Source organism: Protomyctophum bolini, assembly GCF_963924005.1.
Source record: "Protomyctophum bolini genome assembly, chromosome: 9".
In the NCBI taxonomy this organism is placed as follows: Eukaryota; Metazoa; Chordata; class Actinopteri; order Myctophiformes; family Myctophidae; genus Protomyctophum; species Protomyctophum bolini.
In genome coordinates, this window is record NC_137870.1 from 13,936,806 (window position 1) to 13,951,412 (window position 14,607).

A 14,607-nucleotide genomic window follows, 5' to 3' on the forward strand; every position below is an offset into this window, starting at 1 on the left:
AAATAGCTGTGGATCCCTCATTCAACATCCAATCTCTGGCTGGCACCGCCACCTACAGTAGCCTACTAGCCCAGCCTGGATTATAGGCTTTACTGTCTAATAAGCTTGCTATAAAACCATAACATACTGTTTAACCTTATGGTTGGTTTCCCCATGTCTGCTATGTACAATATTTCACAGACTTCCATGCAATAGTCATATATTTTTTTAAACAGCAGAATACTTTACAATAAAAATCTTTATTTGATAAGTTACATGACCAACATATTTACAAATGAGGACTCATTGCAACAGTTGCTAAAGAGTACAATATAGAGATAGTGCCAAAGAATTGTACTGTCCCATAGCCAAAAATGTATATCTCTCAATCCTACAGTATTTATTTGTGATACTGTACATACATGTCCAAGTAAGGAAAATAATAGTTTTTCCTAAAGCAATATTACACTGAGCTTTACTTTTTACCTTTCCACACTACAAATGTCCAATGGAAGCTTTACAATGTTGCAACAATGCTAATAGAAACAAATGGTAACTTGGTACGTGTGATATGATGTTACCCACATATTTTTTGGCTCAAGGACAGTCAGTCTCTCTGATTCAAAGCCAGGGAGCTCTGGCAAGCCTCAAGTTCCTCAACAGAAGGAGCAGCTTGAGGTTAAGATTCTCCTCCTTTGATTTAGTGTCACAGACGCACAATACAGCAGCCAGGAAGCAAAAGCAAAGGTTATACTTTGACGTACAGAGGCTTCACGCACCAAACATAGCCAACATGACTTGGAAGATCTTGTAGGTCAGCTTACTCCATGTTACCACAAAGCATACATTGGGCATATGACTCACGGTCCAATCTTTGCTACAAGCCTCCCCCTTCTGCAACCACTCAACTTGACTCTTCATCCCTTTCCTCCATTTAAAAGCCCTATCCTCTGTCCATGTCCATGTTGCCTCTCTCTCCCAGGCTGGGGTCGTACCACAGTGGACGTGATGTGGCACCAGCAGTTTCTCTCCTTAAACCTCATGCACTACCCTCTACTAGTCTCCCTCTATCCGACCTCTGCCCCTCCTCCACCATCGTTCCACCCTCTGGCCTCAGGCTGAGGTCGTACCCTGTAGCAGTGATCAGACAGTGGGGCAACATCTCCTCCAGCAAGATGATGACCAGGCCTGGACTGCTGAGCCCGGGGAGGGACGATATGTCCAGACGTCGCAGCCGTCTGGAACACACACACAGAAGAGCAACAGTGGTGATGGTGCTTATAGTACACAAGTGAAAACACACATACACACAGTCACACACAAATAATCAACTTAAACTTTGTCACATCACAGTTGAGTTTACATGTGTCATTTTTTTGTTACTTTGTTAGTTAAGAAAAGGAGAGCAAGAGGGAAAATATTCAAAATATCTACATGTCATAATATACAAATCAAATCAAACAGCGTAGACCAGTCCAGCAGGTACAGTACACACACACTCTCGTGCACATATGTGAATATCTACTAACTATGATATACAGAATCAACACCACACGCTCTCTCTATTTCCTCTTCAATTTGCCCATCTGTTCCTGTCACTGAACTTCTGTTCCAATGAAGCATTCATCCATTAATTTATTCATTCCAGTCTCAATGCATTCTTTCTTTCTGAAATTCACAGAATCACCCAAGAACCCGTTGCTCCATATATTAATTCCCCCAGCTATTCTGTAACGTGATTGCTTTGGTTCCATATATTGATCCAGTCATGACTCTAATGAACTTAACTCAGTTTGTCATACATATTTTTCAATCATTTTATCTATCTATCATCTAACGTTGGGGAAACTATTACAGTAGGTAAACGATGATTTGCTGATTAGCCTGTGCAGTGTGTGTGTGTGTGTGTGTGGGGGGGGGGGGTTAATTACTTGAGATGGCTCAGAGCCGACAGCCCACGGACGGTGATGTGTGGACAATGAGAGATGTCCAGTTCCTCCAGGCTGTCCTGGAACTCATGCAGCCTGGTCAGCGACCAGTCGTCCACTTCTGGACACCCCCGCAGCGACAGAGTACGCAAAGATGTCTGACCCACTGAGGGAAGATGAGACGCTAAGGTTAGTTCTCCATGTCCAACACAAGATGCACTGACACACTGAACATTATATAGTTTAACCACCAATCATCCTTTGTATGTATGTAAGATGTAAGTTTTTCCCATGCCAACAAAGCCACTTTGAATTGTCAAAGAAAAGATCATTGTTGATAAGAGACGATGGGGAAGGAGGGGGAGCTAGAGAGATACAGAGAAAGAGTATTTGAGTCCAGTACCCAGGTTGTCCATCCCTCTGTAGTTAATAAGCGTGTTGCTCATGTCGATTTCCTCTATGAGTGTTTCTCTGTGATTTAGGAAGTCCCAGTTGAGTCTGCCCCATCTGCCTGGACGGAACCACTCAGAGTGGCCGATGTGCCTGAGGACACAACGGAGTGTAACACAGCAGTATACTGTAACAGTAAACAGCAAAAAGATCAAATTAAATAACAGATAATTTACACCTCCACATGTCCTAGAGACCTGGGCTGGGAATTTATTAGGGGTGCAATCAAACTAATCAGTTCTAAAAATCTACCGGTAGTTAAATAAAATAATTTAACAGGAGTACGGAATTTTGCATGTGACTCGTAGACAAAAAATAAATAAACATGGTGCTACGTAGTTGTGCTATATCATACAACGAGGCTATGACACACTCACCTGAATCCTCCCTTCATACACAGGATGTAGTAGGCTGTCGCTATGTTTTCCCCATAAAGACTCTGAGTGTAACCATAGTAACTAAATGAAAAGGAACAATACACATCAGATCGGTTGAGGCAGTGGTAAAATGAATGGTCAACAGCGATATTAAATACCTGACTACAGTACAGATCATACATAATATGAACATCACACACAACATTTATTCTAGACTCGGTTATCCATTACTTTTACCCTCTAACACCGTCTTGGGATTACTGGAGAAAATGTTGTCATTGTTTATTAGTATTGTGAAAATTGTCACAATTATAGACTCAATACAGAATACAGGCATATCAGTCCTGTAACAGGCCCCCTTTCCACTGCTGGACTTCATTATTGCATCCATAATTTATTGGGCATGTCATTATTATAGGCAAAAATAAAGAAATTATAATAAAACAGCAAATCTACGAGCTCACAACACACCAATATGTGACGCACTGTGAGCTTGTAGAAGGCTATTTTCAAGAAACTAATGTCTAAAGATCTTTTTGTGAACGTTTGGACCTCACTTCGTCCTTCGCAACAACTCATCAACCTTTAAGGTTCTTTTCAAGAAGATCTGACGTGAAAATAATTTGAATGTTTTGATTTGACATAATTCTTGTATGGGGGTCCCTGGCACAAAATATTTTCAGATGGGGGTCTGCCGCCAAATACATTTTGGGGTCCTTGACATGAAAATGTTTGAGAACCACTGCTCTAAAGTCTAAAGCAGTGGACCTTGAGGTGGTTCCAGGTGGTCCCCAAATAAATTATGGAGTTGGTAACCAAATGGACCCTTCTAGATCTTCATCTCTTGAGCGTTAAATTAAACCAAATGAACACAACCAAATGAATACATTTGGTTTCATTTTACACTCTTAAAAATTAATTGTTGTTGTTGTTAATTAAAATTAAGCAATCTGCATTGCTTAATTTACAAGAAGTCTACACAATTAGAGAATGTAGAAGAATTATTATTTTTATGAATATTTGTCTATCTTTTGTTATCTCTCCTATGGTGCCAACATCAATACACCATGGAATTGTGGACAAAATCTTATCCAATAATAACAAAATATTCTAAATTTTGGGGTTGAGAGTTTAAATCGCATCAAATGGTGGTCCGTGACTCAAATGCTGAACAAATAATGGGCCTTGATATGAAAAGGGTTGAAAACCAGTCCACTGGTCTAAAAACATCCGTGTCTAGGTGGCCTTACGCATTCTTCCTCCTCAGTGAACCGTGCTTCCACCGAGAGGACCAGTTGAGGAGCATGTCAATGTCGTAGAAGCGCTGAGAGAACAACAGAAGCAGGCTGGAGCGCAGTGTGGCTGGAGCCACTGGGCTGGAGTGCAGTGTGGCTGGAGCCACTGGGCTGGAGCTCAGTGTGGCTGGTGCCACTGGGCTGGAGCGCAGTGTGGCTGGAGCCACTGGGCTGGAGCGCAGTGTGGCTGGAGCCACCGGGCTGGAGCTCAGTGTGGATGGAGCCACCGGGCTGGAAGTGGAAGTGCACCATCGCCTGGCCACCAGGAGGACAGATGCCTGCCTGCAGCTGCAGCATCGCTGCAGTCAGTGGCCATGGATGGAGAACAGAGCGAGAGAGAATGAAGAGATTGATTATTGGAAAATGTGTATTCACAGTTTGTAGAATAGGTACCTATTCTACAAACGAAAGTACAGGTCAATACAAAAACTGCTTCGAGACTATACAACCAGAAAATGCACTAAGACTTGTTTTACATCAGGGTCCGAACATCAGGATCAGAACATTTCTATGACATGCAAGAGGGGTGGTGATAAGTAAGAAGGTAATGAACAGCGGAAAGCATCTGTGTCATTAGCCCTAGAATGTATCTGTTGTTACATACAGTTGTTACAGTATTTCACATACCAGAGCCATATAACTCTTCCATAGACTTACGGTTTCAGCGGCAGAACGGCGGCATAATGAGGTTGGTACTCCGTGTGCACTCGCTCAATAAATAATTCCAAAGACGTGGGAGTCTAACTTCTATCATAAAATGTTTGTTTAGTCAAATATCTCCACATTTTCACGAGCTGCACCAGGACAGCTTTCTCTCCGGTCAAAGGGGAATGGCTGACAGCTGCCGACTTCATTTATCAAAACTTCCTCTGATCACCACAAACATCATCATGAATTGACCAGGGAAGCACAAAAGTTTGGGGCAAACAATTGGCAGGTAGTGTGATTAATTACCCAGCACCTATCGCAACACACCTGCCAATTGTGTGCCCCAAACCTTTGTGCTTCCCTGGTCAATTCGTGATGATGTTTGTGGTGATCAGAGGAGGTTTTGGTCAATTCAGTCCAGCTGTCATTCCGGACCCCTTTGTCCGGAGTGAAAGGTGTCCGTGCGAATGCGGTGGAAAAGTGTAGATATTTGACTAAATACACTTTTGTGCCAGAACTTTCACATGGATATGAAAGTATGTAGACTGTATGTTACAACAGAGACATTCTAGGGCTACTGTGTCATTAAAGATTTTTGCAGGTTTTTTTTAAATAAATACCAGATAGGCCTATACAAGCTCACAGAGAGCTTAATTCATCTGCTATTTTTGAACATTTTAGAAAAATCATGAAATTGTGAAAACTACTGATTTAGAAGGCATAGAATCAGCCTCAGGTCGCAATGGCTTAAAGGGGTTTTCAGAATGTACAATGTATACAATACATATTGTACTATGACAGTACCTAATCAGAGACCGATCATGCACATGCACTCTTTCCACTCTGTCACAAGACAGTTCACGTTGGTTCAACCAACTTGGTTGTTCATGAGAAAAGACAAACTCTTTAGTAATAGGCTACAACACATTATTTGAAAATCCTACCATTTAATGTAAACTAAAATAAACCTTTATACGTTATAATGATAACAGTGTAGCGCCCGAGGCGGACTACAACAGTACAGTTAGCAAAGAATTGTCAACTATAGGTCGGAGAGTTATTTAGCTCATAATGTCTCAGTCTCCACTCTCTAACACCGACGTCGTAAACAGTGGGATCCGATGTATGTATCGTGTATGTGGATGGCGTCATGGCGAGTTCAGAGTATTTACTACCGTTTTATTATAACTTATAATTATAAACCATATTGTTAAATTGTTAAAATAACTGAACATTAACGTTATAGTACTTTACTGTCTTGTAATAAGAAGGGTACACTTACCGTCAAGGGGAGCGCCATGACACCTGGCACATTGACGGCGATACGCAAAGGACACACGTTGTGCTTTCGCGTTAGACTTGCGGTTGTTCACCGCTTCCACCATTGGGGGGCGCTCAAAGCTTATAGCATGGATCTGACATCATCGGGTGGGTGACATCATCGTGAGCCAAGCAGAGGAAAATGGAAATTACAGGTAGCCTAAACAATTCTCAGAGCCATGCGTTGCTTCTTCTAAGTTCTCGCTGCTAATATTTTGAGCAGGCCTGCTTGGACAAGCAGCAATAAGCACTCAATTACTAAAATAATGACCACAAGGTTAAGAATGTAATTGAGATCCTATTAGTCCATGAGCCAGACCCCCCTAATCTGCATTAATTACGAAATGGGTTGGCAAATTCTTGTTTGAATTTTTGACTATAGCTGCACATCTCTACTTTCTTTCTTTCTCTACACATCTCACATTTTTGTATGATAACAATCATCACAATGATAACAATAGCATTGAATACATGCTCCCCTATATTGCCTTTTCTGCATAATTCAAATATGGGGAATGGATTGGAATAGTTATTTCACTTCCACAAAACTTCCATATATGCTTAAATGGGCTTTTACTTTGCACACTTTAAATTTAAAATAAGGTACGCAAATATCCCCATTTTGGAAGTGTGTGCTAAGAACCAACATGTTCTTAATGGCTATAGAAATCTCAAACTGCTCACCATTATAAGCTTTAATATGAGAGGTAACATGTTTTTGTAAGTTTTGTAACTCTAGAGATACAATCAGAAACACTAATGATAGTGTGATAACACGAGCTAGGGCCATAGCTATAGAATCAAATGGGTGGGCAAAGCTGGTGTGATTTTTTGACTTGTTGTGCATCTCTATACATAACAGTTTGGCATGATAACCATTGCAGACACATAGCTTAGTGGTCGTTATCATGCATTTAATATGTGGACCCCTATATTACCACACACGTTCTTACAAAAATATATGATCAACGTTTGAGCCATTATTTTATAGAGACCTTTCTGCATAATTCAAGTATGGGTAATTGATTGGAATAGTTACTTTACTTATTCAATACTTCCATATATGCTTAAATGGCTTTTTAATGCAAAAGTCTGCATACAAATGGAATAATTTGAAAATAAGTCTTTCCTTAATTTGAAAGTATGTGCTGAATGAGGACATCAACACATTACGCCACCAGCTTTTCTGTGCCCAATGTGGGGCACTTGAGTCAAGCCAGCTGACACCGTGTGAGGATTGTCTTTTCATGCATGCCATGCGTGCCAACTACCAGGCTGGCATTCGGAGAGGGAGTCTTCAACAACACCTGCAAGTCCCAAGCCCAGTTCAGCATGGCTGGGCCAGAAATGATGATGGTTGGCTCCCTGTCGAATGGATGCCGGGATCTCCAGCTCCTGATGTAGTGTTGCAGCTGCTGCAGTCGCAAATGCAAGCTCCCAGGATGCACTTGCTTGACATGGCTTGAAATGCACATCAATGTGCAAATTACAAACATGCATATAACCAACCCCAAGAAGAGGACCTGATTATCACAGAGGCAGACTTGACTGACTCGGAAATAAAGGACTGAATTTGCTATGCATTACCCTTGTTGTGTCCCAGAAAAACTAAAGGAGGTTATTTGAACATTGAACATTCCATGGTAGGCCTATATACTGATCTGAGTTCTTTTAAACTTTTTTTAAACTTTTATACTTAGTATCGTTTAGTGGTGGGAACTTTCGTTCTTTTCAGTGAACGGATCGGTCGTTCGTTCGTTCACTAAAATGATCCGTTCATTTCGGTCATTTCGGTCATTTCGGTCATGTCCCTATAGGATCTCCCGCACGGACCATACTCTATGGCACGGACCCACCAGTCACTCGAACGAGTCGTTCAACTTCAATCATTGGCCGAGCCAGGCCGATCGTCCTTCCAGGCTATGGGATTTTCTCTGGGAGGGATGGGGTCTAATCTAATCTCCTCTTGTGCAGAGTAGCCATTTTTTCCCCTGCGGTCTATGGTAGTAGCAGAGTAGCACTGCCAATTAGCATCGAACATTTGCACTCGTTATAGCTAAATACGGTATTAAAAAAATATGAATTATGATCTAAAATCTCAGTTACAATGAAACTGAATGGAGGTGTTTTTTTGGAGGGTAACTGTTCCGTTTTGGCAGAGTCAGACGATCCGCGATGTCAACACCAGTCACTCCTCCCAGTCTCCCCCAGTCATGAAGCCTTCTACCCGGGCATAATTTCTTCTTTACGTCCCCTGTCTGTCTGGGACCACCAGAGCTCCAATAGCTATAGCAATTATCACAATTTAAATAAATAAGCATATAGAAACTATTTCACATTAACAATGTTGGTAAAACTAAGATATTTGAGGGGAAATATATAATTTATATTTTATATCCACAAATAAAATATTATCATTGATTAACTCCATTCCTCTACGCCCCTCCTATATTTAATCTATACTAACCAATTATGGTAATATGAATTGTATGCTATTAGTATAAAGAAGGAGCCTAATCTATTTTCATTTTTTTTATAGCATTAAATACTATATATTTATTGGTATGCATTAGCCTGTTTATTTTCCATTGATATAATTTCACCATAATATTATAATATCACCATAATAGTAGTACATTTAAACAGAAGAGAGCAAATTTAATAACCAGTCACTTTAATAACCAGGTGGACCACCTTGTTCAATTCATCAAAGAGTGACAAACAATCAATAAAGCAAGCATTAAAAGTCCACAGACTTGGCTGCCATGACATCACAGGGGAGCATGAATAAAGCAAGCATTAAAAGTCCACAGACTTGGCTGCCATGACATCACAGGGGAGCATGAATAAAGCAAGCATTAAAAGTCCACAGACTTGGGTTTCCAATGCTAGACAATGTCAGACCCAAGTCAGTCATTATATATATATTATATAAATAAAAACGTATGGGTTTCCAATGCTAGACAATGTCAGACCCAAGTCAATCATTATATATATATTATATAAATAAAAACGTATGGGTTTCCAATGCTAGACAATGTCAGACCCAAGTCAGTCATTCGTACACACTTCACAGTTGGTTTACAGCACTTCGTTCAGTCACCACCCCCTTCTCCCGGTCGGTTATACTGTTACAGCTCTTTGAACGAAGAACGAAACTTTCGGTCTCCTCGGTCAATGTACCTTTGTACCAGTATGACCGATCCGACCCACTTTGAACGAAGAACGAAACTTTGAACGAATGATTTCGGTCTTTCGGTCAATGTACCAGTATGACCGATCCGACCCACTTTGAACGAAGAACGAAATATGCATTTCGGTCTTTCGGTCGTATCGTATGACCAGTCACCACCCACTTCTCCTCTGCAACTGTGTTGTGCGGCGTGCGCTGTGGGAGCCCTGGAGACGGAGAGCATGGCCCCGCCCTGGCAGGCTCCGTCTCGCAGCCTCGCACTGAATGAGAAGAGCAGCCGGGCGACTCCCCGTCATTTGCATTTTGAACGGATCGTTCACGGAAGTGACCGGATCGGTTTCGTTCACCAAAAAGAACTAGTTCTTTTGATTCGTTCGTTCATGACCGACTCATCTCTAGTATCGTTATTTATTAATTTACTGTTTAACCTTTTCACAATGCTGTACCTGTACGTCTGTGTGACAATAAACACCTTGAACCTTGAACCTTGACTAGGACTGGTGCTCATGCACACCAGGAAATAGTCATTGGTGGGGATGGGGTAGTGATTGTGGAGGAATACAAGTAATTGGGTACAACGATTGATTCCAACACTCATTCCATCTATAAGAAAGGTCAGTAGAGGCTGCATTTTATGTGCAGACTGAGAGTATTCATCTCGAGCAAGAATGCCTGCTTGATTTGCCAACCCTACTGGGCGCCACATAGAACTGACCATGGCTGAAGAAGTCTCTCGTGCAGAAGACCCCAACACGGTGTAGTGTCTGGCCCTGGGACTTATTGACAGTCATGCCGAAGCAGGGTCTCACTGGAAACTGTCGGCGGGGCAGAGTGAATGGATAGATGATGTCGGTTGGACACAGGGTAATGCGTGGACTGAGTGTGCATCCCGCATTGACACCAACCATCACCGTGCATCTCGTGCTTTGTCTGACTCAGCTCTCCGTGCACACTGTTGTGTGTCACAAATCCGGTTGTGGTAGGCTCGGGTACCTTTGGGCATATTGGCATGCAAAAAAGGTGATCTGTAACTGCCATCTATTAGCCAATTTACTGTTGAGTTGGTCAAGTTATCGTGATGTCAGAAGTGATGTCAGCAGTATCACCTTTTATGCCCATCTTTGTCAGGCATGCCCAAATATGGAGTCTATGCAGATGTCAGAATCTCAGAAGTCGGTGGGACGAACCCGTATTTAAGCATGCCCAAATATGGAATTTGTCCCGGTCAGAGGCCATGTGATGTCAGCTGTGGCCCAGGCAGAGGCCTTTTCTAGCGGTTCTGGACAACGTGGGTCCGACCAACTCGACACCAGGCACTGCACTCCCTGTGGGGGTGTGGAACACATGTGTCGAATTTGAAGTAGGCGGGGCAAACGGTTCTCGAGTTACATGCATGGATTACAGACGTACAGATGTACAGACGCAGAGACTTTGCATTTATAGTTAGATAACACATTGGCTACTATATGGACATTGAATATTCCCTCGTTTAAAACCTTTGACTTTGAAATATTAACAAAATTAAATAAGAATGTTGACACTGTCAATCCAATATTCAATCCAATATTCAGAGTTTGATTCAGGAAAGTTAGGCTAAAATCAGGCATATTTTCCTATATAATGCCTAATTTGCATATTTAAATATACAATTTCAGAAAACTTGTAATACAATAAATCATTGTTTTCATGTAAGGGAAGTTTCATGGTGATCACTAGTTCTTATTTCTTTTCATCCTATTCACCCATCAATGTATATATGTGAAAATAACAAAATGTGTGATAAATATGAAAAAGCTGCTCCTGTGGAAGTGTTATCATATATAAATTTACTTATATTGACCTTACACACAATTTAATATAGGTCTGGTTTTGCCCACTCATTTCGTAATGAAAGCTAGGCTACAGACTATATATTTTTGATAGCTAATTGTTCTTGGTTTAACTTTTCTGGAGGAATTTAGGAAAGACTAACACTCTTTACATAATGTGATTACTGTACATACTGCTACGTGTACTCATTTCTCACGTGTGATCATTTCAACCTATATCTTCCACGTTTCTGCCTAAAGAACTCTGGAATGAACTCCCCAACCATCTCAGAGTTGCACCCTCTCTCCTCTCATTCAAAACCTCACTCAAAACCCACCTCTTCAGGATAGCTTTCCCCAGCTGAGGTCTGGTTAGGATGTCCCCCCCGGCCCCCTTCCCTCGTTTATCCTTTTATCCTTTTAACCTTTGCTTTGTTTGTTTTCCTATTAAATTCTGTTCCTAGTGTTCTTATGTAAAGCGCTTTGGGTATTTAGAAAAGCGCTATATAAATTTGAGCTATTATTATTATTATTATTACATACCGTAATTGGTCCTCACTAATGATCATGATAAAATAGCACAAATCTTTTCTACTCAGTCTGTGTCTCATATGAGGTGCTGTGGGCAGTTCAGAAACATGTTTTATTATTATTATTATTTATTTTTAATTATTATAATCGCAAGAACAATGGCTTCCATTATCAATGCAACTTTTCAGGAATAGAAAGCCTGCAGTTTCTATTAGTTTGGATTAGTCCTCATCAATGATGTCACTGGTGGGACAGGTTTCTGAACTGCCCACAGCCCTCCTATGTAATGACTCTGAGACACAGACTGAGTAGGAGAAAATGCTATTTTATCATGATAAAATGAGTGAGGACCAACTATATAATGGTAGGTTGAAACCTGAGAGTCGAGTGTCTGCTATTAAGTTCCTAAAAGAGGAGGAAGAAGAAAATGATATATTCAATATGCTGAGGTTGATTTGATCTATGTATGACACTGCCACAACTACCCCAGGCAGCAAGAAAAATAACATACATTTTTAGGTTGATGAGATTGTGCATCCCTTGCGATACTTAATAGGAATCTGTCAAGGAGAGATGGGGCCCATTGGGTGCATACGGCATCTCCAGGCGAATCTCTCTTGTTAGTTCAATTTCCTTCCAGGCCTTCTTGGGGAGTACAGAACAAACAGGTTAAGACATACCTGCTATCTGACAATGGAAAACCAACAACATCCCCCCGATATGAGTCCCCCATTACCACCAGCTCTCACACTGCATGTAGCCTGCCCTATCCCCCAAGGTCCCAGCACAGTGGTGGAAAGGAACTAAGTACATTTACTCAACTAAATATGCACTACAATTTTGAGATGTTTTTACTTTACTTTGAGTAGTTGCATGTTTTGATACTTTATACGTATTTTCCTTTGGCGCTGCAATGCCAATATGTTTGTACTAGTACTACTTTTACTCAAGTAGGGGAGACACAATCTAAATGTCTCAATAGAAGAGCAGGGAGACACAGTTATATTGTATTAGCATAGGCTCTACCATACAGATTGTTACAAAATTACATCTCTAATATCTATCATGAAAAAATCACACCCGTGTGGTGGGCTCTTATCATTGTATATCATCATCGCCGACTTCTTACTGACAGTTTAGAGTTGAAAGTCTCCTATGTACACAACTTATCAATGATTGTGTTATGCAATGTTTACACTATGATGTAAAATTGTCCATTCATTGTCAATGGGAATGTAATGTTTGTGTAGGACAAAGTGTGCACACACAGTGTGTGCACACGTACACTAAAAGTTGGGGGCCTCGAAAAAAGTTACATAGTGCTGCTTTAAGGTTTTTTTTAAATCACACTTGTGTGACGCTCTTATCATCATACATCACAATCTGTGCTCAGCCAATCCTCATTCCATGGTTAAACGGACAGACAGACTGACAGTCAGACACACATACACACAAAGCTGTGCATATATAGGAGCGGCTAGCTAGAGCATCTAAAGTACTTGTGATCTTCCACCACAGCATTTCCCTCAGACCCTCACACTCCCAGTGAGTGTGAGGGTGGTGACAGCACTGACAGGCACAGAGGCGCTGCGCTTCACACCTGTTCCTGGCTGCATGGGGACAATTACCAAATCACTGAATCCTCCCTTGCACTTTTCTATACTGTGTGCGTCATGTGAGTGCGTCAACAGTAACACACACGTATGATGGAGCAATAGAAGAGGCTATAATGGAGATATTTAGATAATGAGATTTTTGCGTGGTGCAACCACTTAATTAGGTAGCTTTGTGTGTGTGTGCCTGGCTGGCTGGCTGGACCCCAGGAAGACTAGCTGACTGCCATTGCATCAGCTATAATGGGGTCCTTTTCAAATAAACAAATTGTAGGAATTCAGCAATCCAGTCAAACCCTATAGTCAAACACACAGACTTCATTATTTTTCAGGCCATAGGGTGCAAATTGCAGTTGTGCTTAACTTTCTGTATAATCTTTCTTCAGTGTGTCAGTCCAACTTGTGTTGGTCACATCATAGAGCTAACCTTACGTCTTCCCTCAGTAGGACAGCTGTCACTGTGGGAATGTCCAGAAGAAGTGGAAGACTGGTTGCTGACCATGAGTTCCAGGACACCCAGATGGGAAATCTCTCATTGTCCACACATCACCGGGCCTTGCTCCAAGCGCTGGTATGAACAACTAGCGGGAGACACAGTGAATAAACAGTGAACTCCTGTGAACACAGGTAGAACACACCCACTACAAACAATGAAGTGTTAGTTCTGTTGTTATAATTGCAGCATTCTCGAGAATCACACGATCCAATTGACTTCACACTTGAGACTTGACACTGTACTCCCTAATTGGGTCCTCAGCACCCAAGTGTGAAGTGATGAAAGGTTTTCATTTTATGTGAAGGAGAGACAGAGATTCCTTGAATTTATAGTGTGATTTATAGTGTGAGGCCTTTAGGAGGGCCATTCAAGCCGCAAGCGGAGCCTGCAGCGCCACCATTGCTCAGGTGGAGCCATGCAGAACCATTGCAGCAAGAATCCACCACTCCTGAATGAAGTGTCTGGTGCTGGGACTCTGGTGCAACGCACAAGTCCTGGACCTGGTGAGAGCAGGACTTGGAACCTGGTGAGACGTAGGAGGGGCCCAGACAGGAGTCAAACCACAGAGCCTAGTCCTTCCATGCGCCAGAAACGTACTGTACCTCCCAGTCCCGGCAGAGTAGTTCCAACGGATGGTGTGGCCCTGGTCTTTCCCGAATGGACTGATCGAGGGTAGCTACTGGGACGTAAGTCGGGACTTGATCAATATCAGTATTGTTAAGTACTATTTTCATAACATTTCCACCAGTCTGATACAGCTCTCTGTGAAATATACCATGAGACTGTAATTTAGGCTATAATATATTATCTCAATAAAATGGTTAACTCTGACAAATTATACGGCACTATTGGTAAACAGGGGCTTGATAGCTTTACCACCATATTCCTGTGGGTTAGATGGAGGGACGCATAAAATGATTGAAAAATACTGCAGCGTATGACAAACTGAGTTAAGTTCATTAGAGTCAT

The 14,607-nt window shown here is 41.7% G+C and overlaps 1 protein-coding gene across 1 annotated transcript; it reads right to left on the reverse strand.

The window, feature by feature from the left end:
- Positions 1 to 220: 220 nt before the first annotated feature.
- On the reverse strand, positions 221 to 5,992 carry dmac2 (distal membrane arm assembly component 2). Its single transcript, XM_080771772.1, has 6 exons — positions 5,960 to 5,992; positions 3,985 to 4,328; positions 2,735 to 2,815; positions 2,311 to 2,450; positions 1,911 to 2,073; positions 221 to 1,217 (listed from the first exon to the last, which is right to left on the reverse strand). The coding sequence occupies exons 1-6, from the start codon at positions 5,975 to 5,977 to the stop codon at positions 1,019 to 1,021; spliced, it is 945 nt and encodes a 314-aa protein (XP_080627898.1). The 5' UTR covers positions 5,978 to 5,992; the 3' UTR covers positions 221 to 1,018.
- Between the last annotated feature and the right edge of the window lie 8,615 nt (positions 5,993 to 14,607).